The sequence below is a fragment of the Chanodichthys erythropterus genome, chromosome 11 (genome assembly GCF_024489055.1).
Source record: "Chanodichthys erythropterus isolate Z2021 chromosome 11, ASM2448905v1, whole genome shotgun sequence".
Lineage (NCBI taxonomy): Eukaryota > Metazoa > Chordata > Actinopteri > Cypriniformes > Xenocyprididae > Chanodichthys > Chanodichthys erythropterus.
Genome location: NC_090231.1, coordinates 57,030,528 through 57,055,396, shown reverse-complemented (window position 1 = coordinate 57,055,396; position 24,869 = coordinate 57,030,528). Strand labels below are relative to the sequence as shown.

At 37.7% G+C, this 24,869-nt stretch overlaps 1 protein-coding gene across 1 annotated transcript in view; it reads right to left on the bottom strand.

Moving 5' to 3' along the window:
• Positions 1 to 24,869, bottom strand: part of mrvi1 (murine retrovirus integration site 1 homolog) — a 73,524-nt gene that overhangs the window by 2,068 nt on the left and 46,587 nt on the right. The window contains exons 22-39 of the mRNA XM_067401228.1: positions 22,291 to 22,394; positions 22,041 to 22,105; positions 21,587 to 21,760; positions 17,709 to 17,786; positions 17,575 to 17,621; positions 17,434 to 17,490; positions 13,992 to 14,480; positions 13,758 to 13,836; positions 11,162 to 11,285; positions 11,030 to 11,060; positions 8,469 to 8,609; positions 8,241 to 8,372; positions 6,127 to 6,277; positions 5,993 to 6,042; positions 5,528 to 5,641; positions 5,274 to 5,341; positions 2,555 to 2,671; positions 84 to 212 (exon numbers count right to left, since the gene is read on the bottom strand). Coding sequence (XP_067257329.1) covers positions 84 to 212; positions 2,555 to 2,671; positions 5,274 to 5,341; positions 5,528 to 5,641; positions 5,993 to 6,042; positions 6,127 to 6,277; positions 8,241 to 8,372; positions 8,469 to 8,609; positions 11,030 to 11,060; positions 11,162 to 11,285; positions 13,758 to 13,836; positions 13,992 to 14,480; positions 17,434 to 17,490; positions 17,575 to 17,621; positions 17,709 to 17,786; positions 21,587 to 21,760; positions 22,041 to 22,105; positions 22,291 to 22,394 — 2,150 coding nt within the window. The remainder of the gene's footprint in view (positions 1 to 83; positions 213 to 2,554; positions 2,672 to 5,273; positions 5,342 to 5,527; positions 5,642 to 5,992; positions 6,043 to 6,126; positions 6,278 to 8,240; positions 8,373 to 8,468; positions 8,610 to 11,029; positions 11,061 to 11,161; positions 11,286 to 13,757; positions 13,837 to 13,991; positions 14,481 to 17,433; positions 17,491 to 17,574; positions 17,622 to 17,708; positions 17,787 to 21,586; positions 21,761 to 22,040; positions 22,106 to 22,290; positions 22,395 to 24,869) is intronic.

Below are 24,869 nucleotides of genomic sequence, written 5' to 3'. Positions count from 1 at the left end.
CTGCTGGAATAAAGAACAAAAGCAACATGACTAGAGATTTACTGAAGATGAAGTGACGGCCAAACACCTTGAAGTCAGAGTACCTGTTCGACTTCCCGTCTTTATCAGTATTTCCTCTAGTTTCCTCTTCGGACTCCTGCTTCTCTTCTGCTTTCTCTTGCTCCTCCTTCAGCTCCTGGAGTTCTTTAGATTTCTTAAGTCCTTCTTTGTATCTACAGTGAAGTTAATTATAATATAGTAGATTAATGTACACTCTAAAAAAATGCTGAGTTAAAAACAACCCAAGTTGGGTTCAAAATGGAGAAACTCCGTGATTGGGTTGTTTTAACTCAGCGGTTGGGTTAAATGTTTGACCCAACCTGCTAGGCAGTTTTATTTAACCCAACTATTGTATAAAAATGACTATATGGCCGAATTAATCCAACATAGGTTGGAAATGAAATAATATGTTCACCTTTTGATTATTATTGTTGTCTCTAGTAATTATGTGTCTGATTTTTAATTTCCAACATATTTTGGGTTCATTTTAAGCCAGACATATAGTCATTTTTAAACAATAGCTGGGTTAAATAAAACTACCCAGAACATTGGAAAAACATTTAACCCAACTGCTGGGTTCATCCATTTTCAACCCAACTTGGGTAATTGTAATAATATTTTACAAAGAGCTGATATTTTACTGTATCAAATAAATGCAGCCTTGGTGAGAAGAAGAGACTTCTTTCAAAAACATACAAAAAATTGACTAACCCCAAAACACTAGTGTTCACTGATCAGGCATAACATTATGAGCACTGACAGGTGAAGTGAATCACACTGATCATCTCTTCATCACAGCACCTGTTAGTGGGTGGATATATTAGGCAGCAAGTGAACATTTTGTCCTCAAAGTTGATGTGTTAGAAGCAGGAAAAATGGGCAAGCGTAAGGATTTGAGTGAGTTTGACAAGAGCCAAATTGTGATGCTAGACGACTGGGTCAGAGCATCTCCAAAACTGCAGCTCTTGTGGGGTGTTTCTGGTCTGCAGTGGTCAGTATCTATCAAAAGTGCTCCAAGGAAGGAACAGTGGTGAACCGGAGACAGGGTCATGGGCGGCCAAGACTCACTGATGCACATGGGGAGCGAAGGCTGGCCGATGTGGTATGATTCAACAGGTTGATTCAACAGTTAATGCTGGTTCTGATAGAAAGGTGTCAGAATACACAGAGCATCAGTTTGTTGCGTATGGAGCTGCAGACCAGTCAGGATGCCCATGCTGACTCCTGTCCACTGCCGAAAGAGCCAACAGTGGACACGTGAACATCAGAACTGGACCACGGAGCAATGGAAGAAGGTGGCCTGGTCTGATGAATCACGTTTTCTTTTACATCACGTGGATGGATGGGTGCATGTGCGTCTCTTACCTGGGGAACACATGGTACCAGGATGCACTATGGGAAGAAGACAAGCTGATGGAGGCAGAGTGATGCTTTGGGCAATGCTCTGCTGGGAAACCTTGGGTCCTGCCATCCATGTGGATGTTACTTTGACATGTAACACCTACCTAAGCATTGTTGCAGACCATGTACACCCTTTCATGGTGGCTGTGGCTCTTACAGCAGGATAATGCTCCTGACACAAAGCAAAAATGGTTCAGGAATGGTTTGAGGAGCACAACAGCGAGTTTGAGGTGTTGACTTGGCCTCCAAATTCCCCAGATCTCAATCCAAAAGAGCATCTGTGGGATGTGCTGAACAAACTAGTTCGATCCATGGAGGCTCCAACTAGGAACTTGCAGGACTTAAAGGATCTGCTGCTAACATCTTGGTGTCAGATACCACAGCACACCTTCAGGGGGCTAGAGGAGTCCATGCCTCGACGGGTCAGGGCTGTTTTGGCAGCAAAAGGGAGACCAACACCATAGGAAGGTGGTCATAATGTTATGCCTGATCAGTGTATATTTGCCTCATCAAGCTCAATTGTTACATTTTTTTTGCAAAAAAATGATCATTCTTGGCATAAAGCACAAAAAGGATTGTAAATAATCTGGTGCAGTGCAATATTTGCTAAAGTGGACCATTTCGATGGTCCACTTTAGACATTCTGCTATTAGTAACTTTGCAACTACATGTCAACTAGCAGTCATTAGAGTATTAGTAGACTGTCAGCTTAATACCTGATAACACTTTATTTTTATGCTCCTCAAAAGACATTCTACCAAGTACCTAGTAACTAAGTAACTACATGTCAACTTATTCTACCAACCCGAACACTAACCTAACAGTATACTAATACTCTAATGAGAGTTAGTTGACGTAGTTACTTATAGTTAGCAGAATATCTAAAGTTGACATTGAAATGAACATATTTGTTGGCAACTAATCAATATTGAGGAGGAAGCATCCTACTACAGTGGTCCCCAATTTTCCCTAAAGTTGGTTACCTTTTGGTTTTCAAAAGTAGTGATAAAAATTCCACTGTTTTCAGAGAATGTTTTGCAATTATGCAACTGTATGATATGTAACTATTAACGGTGCAGCCGAACAGATTCATTCAAGCGTTCAGGGGTGTTACCCTTTATTATACGCTTCTTCAATCTTGGCTTTGATCTCGTCTGTAATCTTCTCTGGACTGCAGACAACTTTGGTTGGCGTTGCTTCACTTTCCTGCTCCGTCAGAGGGTTTCCACTGCTTTGTTTCACATAGGAAAGGAGAGACAGGGATGGAGCAATAAAAAAAATTGCCATTACGCAGATGTGTGCGAACAACAGAACTGGCTCTCTCAGTTCATAACCACGGGTAATAAACACAAATAACCTCTGCCCTATAGGAGATTCTTAAATGCCACTGAAAGGTACATGGCACACATTCCACCGCAGCTCTGACAAAGGTGAGACGTGAAATGTTTAAACATGTCCTTTGGGAGGTCTTTAAACATCACTCGCTTTAGAATAGCACGCATGTTTCCAGATTGTTATTGTCTGTCTGTCTTTGAGTTAAAACCCGGCATTTGGATATGACAGGATGGTGACGAGCTCTTTGCCTTTTCTTACTAAAAAAATATGGTCGGACACTGATGACTGCTTTTTGTCAAACGTTCCTGTCCAAATGTTTAGATTTAATCACAAAATAGGATGTAAAATTGACTGCAGATGGGAGTTTTGTGGGATTCTTGTGTGCTATTTTAAGCACACCGAAAAAACAAGAAGGTTGGATAAGTTACAATCTTTCATTTGCCATGCAAATAAAGGTTCTTTACTGGCATCTGCGGTTCCATGGAACCACTCTTAAAAATAAAGGTTCCAAAAGGGAGTTTTCACAGCAATACCATAGAACCACCGAATGAACATTTCTTAAAAGAACCATTTTTTGTCTTAGTGTGGAGAACATTTTAATAATCTGAAAAACCTTCTTCCACTATAAAGGTTCTAACGGTTCTTCATGGAACCATTGATGCCAATACAGAACCTTTTTTTTCCATTGCACAAAAGATTCTTTGTATTATTTGTTAAGTTCTGCACATAAAAATGGTTCTTTTAAGAAGAGTTCACTTAAGGCAGTGACACACCAAGACGATGTCAAAGAACTAATGGCGACGATAGCCAACTGTGTCATTGGCTGCGTCCGAAAACCTAGGTAGCTGTCTTGCTGCCTCGCTATCTTATAAGAGAATGACTTGTACGGCAGCGTTTGTGCATGAAGGCACCTGACGAAATTGATTTCGGACAGACTTCTGAGGCAGCGTAACAGTTTAATGATCTACAGCAATATAGCGCGAGCTTTGGTGAGAACTAAACAAATATTTAATTACTACAGTAGTAATTTCTCGATAGAAATGATATCAAAATTGAAATATGTTGATCAAAATCGTACATTTATACACAAACTGAGCAGCAAACGCAACTTTCGGACGCCATCTTTATTTTTCTAGCTCAACTATCACAAAATGGAAAGCACATATCAAAGGCAGCTAAGGATACATCTATGCTTCCTTCAAAAATCGATCTGAGGAAGGTATCTCATGAGAGAGGAAGTTAAGCTAACAATGGATTCGGACGTGCCTTGATGCCTTACTACCTTGAAATGTGTCCTCAGAAGGCAGCATTTTTCAGTTTTCGGATGCAGCCTTTGTCTTGCGTTGCCTGCATCTGGGGCAAAAAGCTAGACTATAGACGACTGTCAACTAGCATGTGCTTTCTGCGCCTGCCAGTGTTGCTAGATTGGGCAGGTTTCTGCCCAATTGGGTGGTTTTGAATTTTATTGTGTGGGTAGACAAAATTTGGGTTCGGTCTCAGTTTGGCGGTTTTCGAACATAAAAATTTTATAGGTGAATTGGTTAACAAACAAAACCCTAGAGTGCATGCACTTCGTCCAATCAGTCATCGTGACGTTATTAAACAGTATATTTATTATTATTATTATATATCAGCCCGACTACAGCTGATATGTGGAAACTAGCCCAACTGATACTCACAGATTGCCCGACGTTGGCTTAAGGCCGACCATCGGCTTGGTGTGACACGGTTCCCTGGAGAACCCCCAAATAGTTCTTTTATGGCATCTCTGAAAAAACTCCCTTTAGGAACTAGGGCTGTGACAAATCGATGCTTCTCGATTCGTGGATCGATTCTGAGATTTTCCGAATGCATCGCGATTCTCTCTCGAATCGATTCTGAGCTTAATTTTTAACATTAGATGCTGCTCTAGGCTAGTTTTTAACCACACACTCAAATGCTCATGAAGAAGAGCACTCGTGCATTCGGCTGAATCTGAGAATGTACTTGTGCCTCAGAATGCTTTTATGACGTGAGATGAATGTAAAGAGCCCGCTGCAAACATTTTTGTAATTCGCTTCAACCTTTTCGAACTTTATGAAGGATTATTTTATAGAAGTTGTGTGTAAAGGAACTGGAAGCAAGCAGAGTGCGGCTGTTTCTAAAGCACGCAGCGCCATCTGCTGTTTTGTAAACCTAAGTTCAGAATTGATTCGAGAGAGAATCGCGATGCATTCTAAAAATCTCAGAATCAATCCAGAACCATTTTTCGATTCGCGATGCATCAATTTATTTTCAAGCCCGATTAGGAAGCTGGAATAAGCTTCTTTAGATGGGCTTCCTATCCACCGTGTAAACATGCAACCCTCTCCTGATGTGAGTACATTGATAAGGCTCAAATTGATGCAATGTTTCAAGAAAACTGAGGTGACCTAGGTTGTCTAGGAATACAGTACATTTCCAAAGCATAACTTGATGAATGCATGATTATGACAAAGTCGAGAAAGGCAGTGACTTACGGTTTGTCAGGCACATCTTGTTGTGTAGGGTCTGACGAACTGCCATTCTTAACGGTGTTTGCCTCACACTTAAAACAAAAGAAGAATACAATCAAGTAAAAAATCCTGAAGGTCTCATTTTAATGAATGGCTTTGGCCATTGATAATTTGTCACATGTAGGAAACTTAAAGATAAAGCATCATTAATTACACGTATCTGCTGACAAGCTATGACATAACAGCTGACAAGGAAGTGTGCTTGAGATAGGACTCACCAACACAGGAAGTGCACCGGGTGTAGGGCCAGCGGTGGCTGGCGTCTGCCCGGGGATGTTCAGTAGATTAAACTTGGGAACTACAGCTACACTGACTCTCCGTCTGGGCAAAGCCTTAGAGAGACAAAGACACACTTCTGAAACTGAATACTTCCTCATATGAACACTGTTACTCACGTTCTCTCCCTCTCTGATCTACATTATTAGTACATGATTAAAAATAAAGGATTTTCAATGGATGTTTGCAGCACCTTTGGTTCAGAAATCATCTTTTTAGAGATTTAAAAAAGTTTGTGTTACATTACAGGTTCTTCAGATCAGTGTACTTGTTATCAGAAGAAAAGTGAAGCCCAACATGGTTCTTTGCATAACCAGGTTTTCTATGAAACGTAAAGATCTCATGAAAAAAAATTGAGTTTTGTTGCTTTCAGGCTTCAAACTCTTTAGGAACAGACATCTGCCTACCTTTCCCATTTGCAGGGACATTGATCTTGATGTACGTGGAACACCATCTTCTGTAGGAAATGCATAAGTGAGGTTTTTAAGTAAGTTTTGGGGGGAAAACAATTGTGGTTTTGAAGCCCTGGATGATGGTTTACCTGTGTCTATTGAACCAGCGTAGCAGCGGTTGGAGTTTTGGTTGGCGAGCTTCTTAAACTCCATCAGCTCAGCGTGGTCCTTCTCATACGTCCTCTTCAGATTCTCCACGTACTGCATCATAACCTCAGTGGCCTTGTTCATTCTCTTCTCCTGCCACGGCCGAAGCAAGGCCAAATTATCATATGCACAATCCACTGGGTTTTTTGGCCAAAAAATAAAAAAAAGGTAACTAACTTTTTATGTTAGATTTCTGACTTTTTTCTCAGAATTGCGAGATATAAATGAGAAAAAAAGTCAGAACTGTGAGATATAAACTCACAGTTGTAATTTACCTCAATTTTGAGGTAACTGGGTCACTGGTTAATGTTGTTGCTGGACTAGCAAGGATGTTAATTCAGGGTCATGTCTTAAATTATGTTAAGAAAATGATCAGTCAAACATTTAATCCATGACTCACACTCATTTTAGGTCAGTATGGTTGTCAGGTTACTGGTATCTAGTATGCAAAAGTAGATTTAATATGCATTTGTTAAAATAAATGTGATGTGTATTAAAGGTGTTAATGAGATTCTAATTTAAGGCATCAGCAACACCCTCAAAAATATTCATATCAGTCACTATTAAGTTAATGGATGTAAGAGCAAGGCATGGTAAGTTGAGGTAATGATGCTTGCAGTGAACACATGCAGGTGTCACCACTAGCAATAGACGTACCGCTGAGTCCTTCTCTGTTAACTTGCTTTACTTTGGATTGCACATTAACCTAAGGGCAAGCATGACACTTAGCTAAATCTATCACAAACATATCTTATCTGCTGTAAAATAAACATTCCCATCTAGTGCCCCCCTCTGCTCCACCAAGACACATGATAGTTCTCATGAAAACATACGGTGACCGAGAAAGAAGGAAAATATCTGCAAAATCTCTTGTGCAAAAAAAGGTCCATTGTCAATAGTTTAGTAATGTATGAAGCAAGTCACTTTCAAATCAAACAGCTTTCTGTTGGTCAATGCAGTGAATCTGTACCACCACCTTGAATGTGTGATGGAGTTTCGGAGGTGGAGGTGTGGTCAAATTTCATGGCTCAACGTAATAAAATAAAAACAAATAATCAATTATGAGCAATAGCACAAATAAATACAACAGAACAAACATATACAAATGAAATAAACAGTTCTTTTCAGGTTTTTTTATGTAGGTCTAAACTAGATTTTCCCATACAGAAAGAGTAATCAAATATAAAATATCACTGCATAGTCTTCAAATGTATAAATATATAGATCAACCCTTATTAAAGTTCAGCCAAGACCAGTGTGCATTTTATCTGTATTTTGCTTGATTAACATAAAGACGGCAGCAGGAATATTAGTTAGGCTGCTGTCAATTTAAGAAATGCACTGATCCAATATACTGTTACACATGCTCTTTATCTCTCACGTTTGTGTTTACTTAAGACATAACCGACTATGTCTATGATGATCCTCGACAAGACAGCCATAATTTTGTGTGAATATGTCTGTTCAAGCTCAGGAAGTCGTGAAACAGCATACACGCGCTGTGAGATGTGGCGTTTGAGTACCAAACTAAGAGACGTGGGTACTTTTGCATCTATGTGCGCTTGAATATTTAAATTGGCAAGTGTTATAAATGCACAAATTATCAACTTCTGTGACTATGCAGGCAAGTAACAGTTCTGTTAACTGGCTCCGGGCCATCTGTCATGTCCTTATTGTCGAGCCCTGCATTTACAGTTGCTCATGGGGGAAATCCAGTCATTTCAATAGGAATCTGTGGATTCGAGAGTTTCATGTGAGGGTGAAAAAGTTCCCCATGTAGATTTCATGCATGTTTGTTCAGTGCAGCTGAACTTCATATATCTCTATGCTACTGACAACGGACCTGTTTTTGCATGCAAAATTTTGCTAAAGTGACCATATCTTGAGGGAGAAAAGGTTCCTCTCTCAGATTCCGCATCGGGTTCAGGTGGTTACGTGAATTCGCCACTTTGGCCAACAAAAAGCTGCTTGGCTTGAAACTATTGGACACTTGAGCTTTTTTGCCTGCAAAATTTGTGACCGCAGCTTTATGACACTGCAATGATGAGTATCTCACCTGCCGCACGGCTCCAACCATTTCAGCCCTGCTGGAGAGGCGGTTGGTCAGGCGATGCAATACGGTGATCGTTTCTAAGAGTTGCTGGTAAAACTCACGCTGATCAATATTCTGCCACAGTGACAACGTTCTCTGGAATGGGATGCAGAGCAACAAAAAATATCAAGCTATATTCCAGTTTCTTCCCAACATGTGTGTTTATGCGGGCTCTTTGCATTCAGGTCTGACCTTGAAACTGCTTTTAAACTCTTCCAGTTCCTTCTCCGCGTTTTCCTCAGTCAGGCTGCGCTCCCTTTCCGCCTGTTTCAGCCGTGACTCCAGCGTGTAATTGTCATTGCGGAATGCCAGGGACAGCTGCACAAAAGCATTCTGCAGGGAGAAGACAGCAAACACGCATCAATTCATTGTGAAAGTATTAGTCACTGTGAAAACACTTGCATCGACTGATCCATTTGTTTTCACATGTTTATGAGTCAATAAGCCTCTGGCACAGTGGAAAAGATAAATGCAGAAATCATTCAGCATTTACTTTACAATAAGTGTCATTTTCAGGAAGTGCTGTGTGTCTTATATTTAACAGGATATTGAATTTAGTCACATTAATTGATTCATTTCACATTAAGAATTTTTAATTATCATAATGTTAATTTTATCAGAAGAACGGTGAGTATTTTAAAGGGGACATGAACTGCATTGCTTTATTGTTTTATAATGTTTCCTGGGGTGCACTTATAATGTTAGTATGATTTTTAGATAAAAAATGGTCATAATTTAGAAATAAAAGGCAGTTTTCCTACCCTGATTTCATCCTTCTGGTTTGAACGCTCTGTTTTAAGGGGCGTGTCTGCGTTGAGACTTCAGTGTAAACACCCACTGCTGTGATTGGCTGACATCTTTGCATATGAAATAACTAAGTATTACTCTCTCTTTTAGTGCGTTTTTACTATTACAGCTCTCAAGGTGAAAAGTGCTGCATTACATTAGATTCATTAAATAAAACGGGAGTTTTGGCACGAGTCCAGAACTCAGTCACTGATAAACTCGTGCTGTTTGATTGACAGCTCCAGCGACTGTAAAGGGAGCGTTCTTTGATCTCTTTCTATATATGATTTAATCACCGTTTAAAAAAGTTAATAAATAATGTGGTGTTTTCAAAATTGGGGTGACAGTAGTAATAATAATAACAATAAATACTATTCAGGTACAAACCATTACCCTGAGCATGACCTATAACTTTTACAGACTATATAAAAAGATTTCAAATATAATAGTTATTGTGAAAAATACACTACTGTTCATTTTTTGAAAAACGTCTCACCTAGGCTGAATTTATTTAATCAAAAATACAGTGAAAACTGTAATATTGTGATATATTATTACAATTTGAAAGACCTGTTTTCTATGTGAATGTATGTTAAAATGTAATATATTCCTGTGATCAAATCTTAATTTTCAGCATCATTACTCCAGTCTTCAGTATCACATGATCCTTCAGAAATCATTCTGATGTGATGACTTCCTGCTCAAGAAACATTTCTGCTCAATATTTGTTCATATTTTTGTGGAAACTTTTGATCAATTTAATGTGTCCTTGCTGAATAAAATCTTTCTTTCTTTCAAACAAAATACTGTACCGAACCCAAACTTTTGAATGATAGTGTACATCTAATTTGTCGATTTTGTAGGGTTTAATACACAGACTTCTCTAATACACATCACTTTACAGTTTAAGGTTGTGCTTTTAAGAACAATCTGCATCTGACTGGAGCAGGACTAAGGGAAGATCAAAGAGAACAGCAGCAGTAAAGCCTGTATTGTCTGAATATTAGAGAGGAAAAGTACGTCCAGCCCTTGACCCTCACTAGCGTCATCCTGGGAGCAGATTGTATTCACAAAGGCATGTTAATTTCCTCACAGGGGACAGGAACTCACTAAAACCCATCAAATTGCCATGTCCTAAGCCAGGCTCAGCCATGGCCTTCACTTACATATCAAAACAGCCTCATTCTGGAAAACACTGTACTGAACTACTGCTGTGATACAGTTATGACAACATAATGATTCCTGCACCCCTGGACTGTATTTTCTTTGATTATATATGGAGTCCAAAATTAACAAGGGCCAAACCAGTAAAAATGGATGAATAATCTCATTGTCATAAGGATGTTTTTTTTAAAGAAAAATAAATCTAAATACAATTTTACACACACACACACACACACACACACACACACACACACACACACACACACACACACACACACACACACACACACACACACACACACACACACACACACACACGTTTGTTTTTGTGAATTGTGGGGACTTTCCATAGACTTCAATGCATTTTACACTGAACAAACTGTACATTCTATCCCCCTACCCTGCCCCTACCCCTAAACCTAACCCTCACAGGAAACTGTGCAAACTTTTACTTTTTCACAAAAACTCATTCTATATGATTTATAAACCCATTTACATTGTGGGGACCGCTGGCTGGTCCCCACGATGTAGGTGAACTCAGGTTTATATTACATCATGGGGACATTTGGTCCCCACAATGTAATATAAACAAAAGCACACATCCACACACATCCACACACACACACACACATCCACACACACACACACACACACACACACACACACACACACACACACACACACACACACACACACACACACACACACACACACACACACACACACACACACACACACACACACACACACACACACACACACACACACACACACACACACACACACACTATACATATACACACCTCAACTTCCTTCTCTGAGAGCGGGGGTGCACTGCAACAAAAAAAGAGGGGGACAGAAAAAAACAATGTTATGGTTGTGAGGTTTTTTGGGGCTTTTATTTCTATGTTGACATGATGGATTTATGAGCGTACCAGCCAGGTAAACCTCTGTGCAGTTTGAGCTTGCGTAGCATGACATCTGAAATGTTGGGCATAGCGTCAGGTTTCTCTTTGGCCTCCTCTTCACTGGGACAGCTTGTGAGTGGAGAGGGTGGACCTGAAAGATGAACCAATTACTAAGATTAACGCAGCATATCTAACCCTCTGGTGTTGTTCATTTTGGGGTCACATGTGTGTTGTTCATGGTCAAAAGTAACCGAACACCTGCAATGAAACCTTTTATTTTCAGTAAAATCAATGCAATGCAATTTTTTTTGTTCAATAATATATATCTTTTTTGTATTTTGAGAGAATTTCATGATACTAATTAATATTTATGCAATAATTATGCAAATAATGCCCATTGAAAATCTATTTTAAGTAAAGCTGTGTTTACATTAAAATAGAGACAATGGGCCCTATTTTAACTATATCTTAATGATCTAAGCGCATGGTCACCGCAGGTGCACTTAGAATCCTCGAATCCTCTTTTGCTAGTTTAATGATGGAAAAAATTGATGCATGGTCCAAAAGGGTTGTATGTAGTCTCTTAATGAGTCATGGGTGTGTTTTGGGCGTAACGTGCAATAAACCAATCACAGTCTCATGTCCCATTCTCTTTAAATGCCAGTTGCACTCGCGCCATAGCGGATTGCTATTTACATGGTGGAATATAGACACTCTCAACCTGACAAGTTTAAATACATGTGTGTTTGCCACGATTGGTCAAATAATTAGCCAATTTCATTCGTCATTACTGCAAATATGTAATTCTGATACATGCAATGACTATCCATTATGACATGTGGGCATTTTTATCTTTATGTACACAATAATAATAATCTTTTACATTGTAATCCTTTTATGTTAAATATTTGGCATGTTTGTGTGCCGTGTCTGTAACTAGCAGAGTGTACGCACGTTGTGTACCCGTCTAATGCACCCTTTAAAGGTGCAGTGTGTGAATTTTTGCAGCATCTAGCAATGAGGTTGCGAATTGCAATATAGAGAAGCTACGGTGGCCGACACAGGACAAAGATGTCGTCGTCTGAGACAGCAGAGAGTAGCCAGTCAAGTAAACGTGCTCTGTAGAGCAGTTTGTCCATTTAGGGCTACTGTAGAAATATGGCGGTGCAAAATGGCGACTTAACATGTAAGGGGACCCGCGGTGTATGTAGATAGAAACAGCTCATAAGTATATTATATTGCATTTCTGTCAAAAGATCCTCCTAAATATTACACTCTTGACCTTTAAATAACAAAACAACAACAACAAAAACTGCACCATTGACTTTAGAGCAGGTTTTTGTTGGTCAATGGTGCAGTCGTTTTCATTTGCCTCAAAGTAGCAACATGCCAACAATGTGCCAGAAACTAGCAAAGAACACTTGCATCGGGGCTGAGGTTTATGATAGGGCTCAAAGACTTTAAAATCCAATTTTTGAAGGCAGATTAGTGCCATCTGGTGGGAATAAAAAAAGAAAAACATCTGTCATGCCATGGTGTAACTAACATATTCCTTTATAGCTCCATATAAAAAAGGCTTATAAATTCTCTAGCTGTTTTTAGACATAAATAGTTTCCTAAAAATTGCAATTTAGCTGTCTCAAGTAACCAGGAAAAATGTTGGAAGTGGTGCATTCCACAGACGAGAATATATATATATATATATATATATAAAAACCAATTAAAAATCATTATAAAAATAGTGCTTTGCGAATTAACAAAGGCTGCAATTTAATAAAAAAAGCTGGTATGATAAAAACAAAAATAGCTGATATGCGCTTTATTTACATGCATGTTGGTTCCGTGCATCTCACAGCGGCTCTGTTCACAGTAAATGCTGCTCCACATAAACTGTAATAATTTACGTGGAGCGAGTCTCAAACTCCATCTCTTCATATGCTGTGAGTTTGGGTCGCTTATAACGTTAATCTCGGAAGAAAATGTGCGGCAATTCATCAGATTTGCAAGGTAAATTATAAACCTACGCCAAAACAGGAGAACGCATCAATATGTTTCTAAATATGCGAACTGTTCATCGCGATTTCAAAATAAAAGTTTAAACCCTTTCTCTGAGTTTGCATGCTTTGACGTCCACATGTTCTTGTTCACAGTGGCTCTAGCATTTCTATTGTAAAGAAGTTGTCAAGTATTAAAGATTAAGTTAGCGTTTGAATGTCGTTTGGCCAGTTTTAAACAAGGATTTGATCTGCTGTAAAGTGTAACAACACCAGGCCGTTGGCGCCCTCTGCAGGCATTTGTTAATATATAATAATGTACATAAGATGATTTAGTTTGTATTATGTATTTTGATAGTGTTGTTCTATAAAACCATACGATTACTTGCTTTTGATACTTTATTTGAACCAAATATTATATCCTCAGTTTTTATATATGTATTTTAAGTCATTTTAAAGGATTATGTATATCTTTATTACCACAAAAAAAAAAAAAAAAAAAAAAAAAAAGTAATCATTAATGACAGCCCTAGTAAACTGTATTTTCATTTTGGGTGAACAATCCCTTTAAACCAACAATATATACAAAAGTAAGCTGCAATAAGCTTATGCTCAGACACTGATCACACCTCGTTCCTGCTCGGCTGTTTCACTCAGGTCAGGAAGCTTTGAGCTGGAGATGCTCTGGTTACGCATCAGTTTGTGCTCCTAGAAGAGGAATGAAAACCATGAATTAACTTTCAAACTGCTAAATCAGGGACATAACTTTCCCTTTACTCTGCCAACTGGGATGAAATCTCAGAGAATGCCACATTAAACTACTGAATTGGTTACCAGGTCAGCCAAAGACAACAAAGGATTACCTCACGCAAGGTGGACAGTTTCTGAACGTTCGCAGGTGGCACAGGGAAGTCCTTGTACCCGGTCGACTTAAACAGAGACTCCCTTGATTTGTCAGGGAAGGACAGACTCTCCTCGCCTTTGGGAGCAGCATTCCTCTTGTTCATGGAGCCCACCGTGTCCCAGGAGACGGCTCTCATCAGAGGTGGGAAGGCCCCTATTGTTTTGATTTCGGCCGTGCACGGGGCTTGCTGTGTGGGTGGCCGGGGGACGGGTTTGGCGACCCCTGTAGCTGGAGGTTGACTGACACCACGGCCAGGAGTCTCCTCCTTTTTCTGGGATGTGTGTTCAGAGTTCTTCCCCTTGTCCACTGCTCCATGATGCTCTGGCTTCTCCTTCTGAACCACAGCGGGATCTCTGGCTGGTACAGCGGTGGCATAACGCGGGGTTAAGGTTCCAGAGGACACCTTTCTCTTGTCGCTGGGCATCCACTCCACTAGCCTCGTGAAGGTCTGACAAAACAAAAGAGTGAATTTAATGATTAAGGAAAGAACAAGTGCATGAAGTGCATGCCACAGATGTGTGGTATTCATGTTGTTGCTTTTGTGTTCATGTGCGGCAGTCGGCTGAAAAGTGGCCTTTTGCTTCCAGTTTTGAATTTGATTTTGTCATTAAAATTCATGTTAAAGATTAGCTGGTTCCCACTTCCTTCTTCCCCACACTACAAACTGTGTCACAATTTCATTCAGTTTACACGTAAGTACATTTTTTCGTTAATAAGTTACTAAAAATATGCTAATGTGTACTTTTTCACAATGGACCCAATCATTTCAGTCGAAAAGTCAGTTTGAACTGTTTCTGCAATACTCAATGTCAGCTGGTGCTAAACATTTTTTTTTTGAGGGGTCACAAACAAACTGAATCACATCGCTGAACTGAATATAATTGTTAAATAACTATTTAACAAGTTACATAGCTAAAAAAATGGAAGTTGAAAATTCAACCGTTAAAGCATGAAATAAGGTACCACGAATGAATTTGAGTTTAATGTGGGTATGCTATCAGTAATAAAGAAATCATTAAAAATTATCAGCCATTTACATCATTGCGATTCAGAGATAAAGGCCATAATACTAATGTTGTCCTCTAGAGGGTGCAACAGGATAGCAAATCCTTTAAGATCTCAGTTTAAAGATCGTGAAAATTGTTAATTAAATTGACTTGTAGTAAAAAAATTGCATATAAAGCCATTATAGTTTCATAAAAGTTTCATTGTAGTCAATAATTGTATCCCTTAAAGCTCATCTTTAATCATCAAAATGGCATATTTAAAAGTTTTTTTCCTAAGAAAAAAAAATTCTACATGCCTTAAAGGTGCCCTAGAATGAAAAATTTAATTTATCTTGGCATAGTTAAATAACAAGAGTTCAGTACATGGAAATGACATACAGTGAGTCTCAAACTCCATTGTTTCCTCCTTCTTATGTAAATCTCATTTGTTTAAAAGACCTCCGAAGAACAGGCAAATCTCAACATAACACCGACTGTTACGTAACTGTCGGGGTGCACACCCCCAATATTTGCATATGCCAGCTCATGTTCAAGGCATTAGACAAGGGCAGCCAGTATTAACGTCTGGATCTGTGCACAGCTGAATCATCAGACTAGGTAAGCAAGCAAGAACAATAGTGAAAAATGGCAGATGGAGCGATAATAACTGACATGATCCATGATATCATGATATTTTTAGTGATATTTGTAAATTGTCTTTCTAAATGTTTCGTTAGCATGTTGCTAATGTACTGTTAAGTTACCATCGTTTCTTACTGTATTCACGGAGACAAGAGCCGTCGCTATTTTCATTTTTTAAACACTCTCAGTCTGTATAATTCATAAACACAACTTCATTCTTTATAAATCTCTCCAACAGTGTAGCATTAGCCGTTAGCCACGGAGCATAGCCTCAAATTCATTCAGAATCAAATATAAACATCCAAATAATTACAATACTCACATAATTCGACGCATACATGCCACATGCATGACGAACACTTTGTAAAGATCCTTTTTGAGGGTTATATTAGCTATGTAAACTTTGTTTATGCACTAAGGCAAGCGCGAGCTCCGTGGGCGGAGAGCACGAGAATTAAAGAGGCCGCGCAGCATAAATCGGCTCATATTTAATGATGCCCCAAAATAGGCAGTTAAAAAATTTTATAAAAAAAAAAACTATGGGGTATTTTGAGCTGAAACTTCACAGACACATTCAGGGAACACCTTAGACTTATATTACATCTTGTAAAAAAACGTTCGATGGCACCTTTAAACTAGCTTGAATGTAACTCTACACCCTTGCCTCATTTAATATACGTGGATCAATGAATATGCAAATTAGCCCCCACTCCACTCACTCACGGCAGCTCAGAGATCCACTCGGTCAACTTTCTGAGGTAAACGCAGCACAATGGTATCGCTTTTCACAACGCCGGACACATAATTGATTAGAACAAAGCGATAGAGTGAAAACTTTCCAACGTGCTGCACCGGGACATCGTGTGGGGCATTCCCACTTATATCATTGAACGCAGGTTCAAACTCCAGGCCAAACGCCACTGGCCACGAGCTCTGTGACAACTGGCTGAAGCCAGAACCAATGGTGAAAGTCTTTACGCATGGAGACCCCGCCCCATTTTGGAGGTTCTGCCCACTTTTGGAGTTCATGCCCCATTTTGGAGATCTCCGGTCTGCAGTTATACCCTCTTGGAGAAAATATATAAAGCAAAATTGATTCACTAGAATAAAATGTTGGAGGGTTGTCCCGAGGACAATCTAAAACAAGCCAATTAGAGCTCAGTCACATGCGTTTCAAAACTTTATGAACCGTGCACACACAAAACGAACACAAATTTTGATATTTTTTTTTTATTTTTAATAGGTGCTAACATAACTTTGTAAGTAAATACAGTAAAACTTTGTTACTCATTTCACATGTGCAAAAATGATGAAAGCTTGTTTCCACCACTGAATAAAAAAATAAAAAAGTTAATTACGACTTTTTATTTCACAATTCTGACTTTTTTGCTCACAATCTGGACTATTTTTTTCTCGGAATTTGTGATATAAAGTTGCAATTGTGAGATATAAAGTCAGAATTGCAAAATATAAACTCGCAATTCTAAGAAAAAAAGTCAGAATTGAGAAAGAAAGTCAGAAGTGTGAGATGTAAAGTCACAAGTGTCTTTTTTTGATTCCAAGCTTCCATAAAAAATGATTTCTTAAGCCTCCATTAGAAAGGAAAAGGTCATGATGAACTAAATTGGGACTTGACTAACATCATAGTTTACAATGAAAAGGCAAAAAGAATAATATGGAGACTCTAAAACACATGCAGTATTTGCTAATGTTTTAATATCTGAAACATTGAAGAAGGAAGATTGAAGTGGGAATAACATTAGTTACACAAACCTCCTGCTCCGGCTTACTCGTATCCCCTTGGTCACGGGTAGATGGTACCTCCAGATGCTGACCATATACACAAACAAAAAATATCAAATATTTATCACCAGGGGGACACAATATTAACACAATATTAGAAGCGACACTCACCTGAATTATGGAGGGACTTGCTGGAGGAGTTGCGGTGACCTCAGGACCTGGTGGAGCAAACAAAACAATTTAGCTTAGATCAACCATGGAAAGAAACTCTGCAGGCAAACGTGACTGAAAGCACAGCATGGTACCTAGTTGTGAGGGTGCAGAGAGGGAACTGCTTCTGGATGGTCTGGGGGAGGAGCATGGCGTTGGGTTCGGGGAGAGAGCTGTAGCCCAAAGACAATGTTAGCCATTTTTGGACAAAGTTTGAATATTACTTTGCTTTTCTCTTATCGACCTGAGAATATGCTCAAGTCGGTATACTGTAGCTGCTGTTCAGGATAAAGGAGGAATTTTGGCTGGTGCTCAAGACATTTGAGGACAGGCGAACATGATGTTAAAGTCTGATAAGCAAGGAAGTCGCAAAAGACGAAAAATAAACAACCTGCTTCTGAAATAAACATTTCAAGATCGCAACAAAAACATTCACCACTTGGAAGAAGTTCTCTTCATTTTTAATATCAATGTGAAATTATTTTTATATAACCAAGTAATTCTTCAGCTGTCCAGTTGCTCAGATGTTAACAGCATTTACAAATTAGTATTGCATTTACAATGGAAGTCTATGGGGTGTGACTGGGATAAACAAGACATTATACATGTTAAACCCTGTAACTTTCACATATTATACGCAAGGATACTAGAAAGGGACTGTATACATGAAGGAAAATTCATTGTTAACACACAACAGCCTAGAAAAGCACTGCATGACTGAAACTGGAATATTATTGTTGAAGGAAATCTTTTGTTAAACTTCAAAATATTAAATGATTATAATGAATTGATCCTAGATCAGTGGTTCTCAACCCGTTTAACTCAAAAGCCCCTTACTGTCCAACACAAAACCCGAAGGCCCCCAATATAGACTAAATGAATACTTATATTTCCGTTGTAATTAATAACAAGAATGCTTTTTCCCCTTTTAACAGGGAGATAAACTAAATTAACCAAACACAATTCATTTTGTGATTCCACAAGTTTTAAGAACTGTGTGTTCGTCAATAAAAGTTGCTAAGTGGGAAAATATGATTGCATTTTAAATTTTTAAGCATTTTAATTAAGTTAGATTATTTTAATACATGACATTCTATTAGTTTAACCATAAATAAAGAAGTCATTGTTTATGTTTAGTTTCAATGTGTTTTGGTTTCATTTTCATTATTTTCCCTGTTGCTGTTTTGCATAAGTTCTTGTTCATTGTTAGTTGCTTTGGTTTTTAATTAGTTACACACCTGTTCCTTGTTCTATTTATGATCTCCCCTTGTATATTTAAAGGGGACCTATTATGCAAAATTCATGTTTATAAGGTGTTTGAACACAGATGTCTGTCCTCAGTGTGTAAACAAAGAGTTTCCATAGACTCTCATCTGAGTCACTGAGGACACCATTGAATTTAATTTATGAAGGAAATGTGCCAAAGAAAGTCAGTAAAATGTTATATATTTGTGCAAATTATTTTACGCCGAAAATAATTTTACGCCTGAAACTTCACAGACACATTCTGGGGACACCAGAAACTTATATTACATCTTGTGAAAAGGTGCATATTAGGTCCCCTTTAAGCCCTTAGTTTGCCTCAGTTCTTTGTCTTGCCATAACGTGATGTTGGAGTGTGTAGTGTTTGATTTATCTTAGTGTTCAATGAAAATATTCTATTTGTTCATTCTTCATCATGCATCATCTCTCTTGTGAAATTCAATGAAATTAAGTTTAAATTATTCCCATCAATCGATTAAAAAAAATTAACATATTAATCACATTTTTTCCCTGTAATTAATCGCGGTTAAAACATTGGAGTTTTTAATATTTTTATATTGTAATAATTTCACAGTTACTCTCCAAATTAATGTAGAAACAATTTAAAGAGTTTAAATATTTGTTTAATGGCATTTTTTTTATGAATGAAGGCCAGTATCACTGATACTAACACACTGCTACTGCTGAATCTATAATTTTTTTTTCATGAATCTATAATTTTTTTTTTAAAGGTGCCCTAGAATTGAAAATTGAATTTACTTCGGCATAGTTGAATAACAAGAGTTCAGTACATGGAAATGACATACAGTGAGTCTCAAACTCCATTGTTTCTTCCTCCTTATATAAATCTCATTTGTTTAAAAGACCTCCGAAGAACAGGTGAATCTCAACATAACACCGACTGTTACGTAACAGTCGGGATCATTAATATGTACGCCCCCAATATTTGCATATGCCAGCCCATGTTCAAGGCATTAGACAAGGGCAGCCAGTATTAACATCTGGATCTGTGCACAGCTGAATCATCAGACTAGGTAAGCAAGCAAGAACAACAGCGAAAAATGGCAGATGGAGCAATAATAACTGACATGATCCATGATATCATGATATTTTTAGTGATATTTGTAAATTGTCTTTCTTAATGTTTCGTTAGCATGTTGCAAATGTACTGTTAAATGTGGTTAAAGTTACCATTGTTTCTTACTGTATTCACGGAGACAAGAGACATTGCTATTTTCATTGTTAAACACTTGCAGTCTGTATAATTCATAAACACAACTTCATTCTTTATAAATCTCTCCAACAGTGTGTAATGTTAGCTTTAGCCACGGAGCACTATCAAACTCATTCAGAATCAAATGTAAACATCCAAATAAATACTATACTTACGCGATTAGACATGCTGCATGACGAACACTTTGTAAAGATCCATTTTGAGGGTTATATTAGCTGTGTGAACTTTGTTTATGCTGTTTAAGGCAGTCGCGAGCTTGGGGGCGGGGAGCACGAGAATTTAAAGGGGCTGCAGCCTGAATCGGTGCATATTTAATGATGCCCCAAAATAGGCAGTTAAAAAAATGAATAAAAAATAAATAAAAAATCTATGGGGTATTTTGAGCTGAAACTTCACAGACACATTCGGGGGACACCTTAGACCAGTGTTTCTCAACTCCAGTCCTCGGGACCCACTGCTCTGCACATTTTGTATGTATCCCTTATTTAACACACCTGATTTAGATCATCAGCTCATAAGGGGGGTCTGCATGAACTGAATTGAGTGTGTCAGATAAGAGAGACATACAAAATGTGCAGAGCAGTGGGTCCCGAGGACTGGAGTTGAGAACCACTGCCTTAGACTTATATTACATCTTTTGAAAACACGTTCTACGGCACCTATAACATTAATTATAGACATTTAACATTACAGTATAACTAAAAGCTGTCAATTTCAACATTTATTAGGCTTTAAAAATGAACGGCTTTTAATTTAAGTGAACTTAAAACAATCTTCACATAAACCCATTATAATAAATGTCATATTTTCCTGTGGCCTGTCTAACAGGTAGGAAATATACAGAAATTGAATAAAGTTGTCAAACACTTTACAGTCTCTACTGCATAAATTATGAATTAAATATAGATTAATCCTTATTAAAGCAACAATTTTCTCAGTGACCAATTTTTTCAATGACAGCAACTGGTTTATTAGGCTGCTGTCACTTTAAGAGCTGCCGCTGCCGAACATGATGCGGATCTGACGCGAATCTCATTTTCTCACTCTTTTTAAGGTCTTTTAAGACATTATTTAACTCATTTAAGACTGCTCTTATGAGGATACTCAACAAAACAGGCATTTTGGCATAATCCTGTGTGTTATAGTTTGTTCAAGCGTGAAACAGAACTCGAAACCGGCGCATGTTTTTCTGTGCACACGGGTCGTGTGTGTCACATGACACGACATTCACAGACAGCTCCTTCTCGATTGTCTTGTGGCACTTGAATGGTTTAAAAGCATTTGCGTGAATAAGAGCTTGATCACATAATGTAACGCTAGCCAAATTATGACGGATGCTGCGTTAAATATGTTTAACACGTTAAACTGAAAAAATTTAACGTGTACATTTTGGCAGCCCTAGTTTAAATTTAAAGGCCCTCTATGGTCCCCAGGTTGAGAAGCACTGTCCTAACCGGAGGTGTGATCATGCCGTACCTGTGGGGGAGTCAGAAAGGCTACAGGTGGAGCGGCGGCCCCTGCGCTGCAGGAAGCGATCGCTGACTTTCTTGGCCTCCTCGAGCAGCTCCAGATTCTTCTGACGGTCCTCTTCAGATAACTGCAGCTCAGGAAGTTGATCCTTCACCAGGTCTATCACGTGACCATCATCATCTCAAACACAAGTGAACACACACAACCTAAGCACAGCTGTAAAACACACCACCACACCAACTCATCTCAAGAGAGAAACAAAGTTATCAAAGTAGACGCATTCCAGTTATTTTTTACACTTCCTTCTACTGAAGCCATCCATAATATATAATATAAGAATTAATTAAATTGAAACACATAAAGTTACATTACATGACTATTGCATATTATGAAAACATAATATTATCCAAACACTACAAAATATCTAAAACAGGATCGTTATATGTATAGTTGCACATACCCACTGTGGTGATCGGACATGAGGATGCAGAGTTTCGGGAGAGACGCGGCCTAGGGCTGTGTGGTCTGACACACACAGATTAAAATCACATTATACCAACACTGAAGAAGTTCACATTCAGCACAAGTACAAACAGTGACTTCTTTTATCAGCTTTTACACTGATTGGATTACCGATACTGCCGTTTAAAGACTGATAAATAAAAAGAGATTTTTAGGAATCCTTTAATGGATTTCTCCGACATCAATACCTTGCTTTCTCCAACGGACAGGACTCCTGCTTGTTGACTTGTCTTGGAAGCACAATAGCTGGTGGAGTCATGGGTACATTTATCTTGCTTTCGACTGGAGCGTACTGCAAAAGAAACACAAGGTTGCTTCACTGGCTGGCTGTAATTCTTTTGGTCACATTCTTGGAGAGTGGTGAGGCAGAGTGTTTTACATTTTTAAAAGTGGATACTTTTGCAGAGTTCAAAATATTTAGCTAATTGTTCACTTTTGGCATGATAATGATAATTTAAGAGGAGTTGGGGAATGTTCCCATTAAACTAAAACGCAATCTTGCCTGTTCCTGTCCTAATGCATTAAAAACTGTGTACACCTTTTGTATTCCTGGGTCTGTTTGGCTTATAAAACAGACATACTGTCAGATCAAGAAAACATCTTGGAGCGGTGCTTGCTGGAAGGACCTCCATTTAGTAATCCCAGAAGGTGCTCTTTGGTTGGGTTTCAAACTTGTATTTTTTTAACAAAAACAAAGAATCCAAGACACTTTTTCCAGTTCAAAAAAGTTTTTTTTTTTTTTCATTAATTACTGAATGAACAAAAGTTGAAAAGCTTTGAATGTTACCATGTTTTTATCATGCCATTAGATCATTTAAGCCCTTTTTATTAATTAAAAAAAATTGAGAAATTCTTTGAAGTTTTACATTTTTCAAGAACTATAGCAAAAACCAGTGTGATGCAAGAAAATATATATTTTTATCAATATTCCTGAGAAATTTTATTTGAAAATATCATTATTACCAGGATGAACTCAACATTGACTTCAATGGATTTAATTAAATTCTTTTGAAACTTATAACTCATGACTGTTCAAAACAATCTACATTTATGAAACCTACATATTCTGTTTCTAACAAAACAATGTGTGTGAGTGTAGGAAAGAGGCTAAATTTATGTTACAGAAATAATTCGAGACAAATCTAACTAACAGATATAAAAAAACAAACAAACAAACAAACAAAAAAACGTGTAATTTCTTGTGTAAATGTTCACTTTTGGGACAAAACGGACCCAAACGCAAAAGGTGTAACAGTTTAGTTTAAATGGTTATATCTCTTACATTTTTTTGAACAACAATAAAATAAAATAAAATAAAATAAAATAAAATAAAATAAAATAAAATAAAATAAAATAAAATAAAATAAAATAAAATAAAATAAAATAAAATAAAATAAAATAAAATAAAATAAAATAAAATAAAATAAAATAAATGACAGTGTTAACACACTTGCAAAGTTTCTTCTGTATCTCTTCTGGGTCAGAGTGGACCCGAATGCAAAAAGGAGGTGTGATGAAAATGTATCTTTATAGAATAATCAGATAAAAGGATGTCAAAAGTGACAAAACCTTGAACATAAGAAACTTGAGAAACACACAGTTTAGAACAAGATACATTTAAGAGAAGCAATTTTTAACTATATTGGTTACTGGCTGATATCAGTGTTTTTTCAGTAGAGGCCGATATTGGATATTTTTAATAGTCAATATTTAATTGTTTCTGTTTATGTTAAAAATTCATTATTATGTTCTGTCTGAGTACATTTGAATATAAATTTACTTTGCGACCGTTCAAAAAGTATTCTCAACATTGTTTGAATGTGGGGAGTATGAATGAAATTTGTCCGTACTACATCCGCCATGTTGTTACTGTCATGTGACCTACTGCCGTCAGTTGTGTCGCTTAACTTCCATTCATAAATCCTCTCCCGTGGCCTCATGGGATAGTAATTCGTCCATCAAATGTGCACTTTAGAATCTCGCAAGAAGTAGTAGGTCATTCAGGGACTTTTTACTTGTTTACTACACTCTAAAAAATGCTGGGTTAAAAACAACCCAAATTGGGTTGAAAATGGACAAACCCAGTGATTGGGTTGTTTTGACCCTGCGGTTGGGTAATATATTTGCCCAACCTGCTGGGTTGTTTTATTGAACCCAAATATTGTTCAAAATGACTATATTGCTCGCTTAAAATGAACCCAAATTATGTTGGAAATTATTAATTTTTAATAAATTAACATTTATAAATTGCTTATCAATAAATGTTCACCTTTTGATTATTATTGTTGCCTCTAGTAATTATATGTCTGATTTTTAATTTCCATTGTATTTTGGGTTCATTTTAAGTCAGCCATATAGTGATTTTTAAACAATAGTCGAGTTAAGTAAAACTACCCAGCAGGTTGGGCAAACATTTAACCCAACATCTGGGTTAAAATAACCCAATCGCTGAGTTTGTCTATTTTCAAGCCAACATGGGTTGTTTTTAACCCAGCATTTTTTAGAGTGTATGTATTTGGTTGGACATATAACTCTTTCGGCATACTATATATAGTAGGGAAGTAGTCGATTTTGAACACAGCGTATATATATCTTGAATTCCTACTTTATTGGCTAATAGCTTTTTGAAGTTGCTGTTTAAAGGAGTCATATTATGTTCATTTACAAGTTCATACATTCTAAGAAATGCTGGCTTGTTTCAACCCAACTTTGGGTCAAATATGGAAAAACCCAACCGTTGCAGCTTGATCCAAATTTGGGCTGAAAC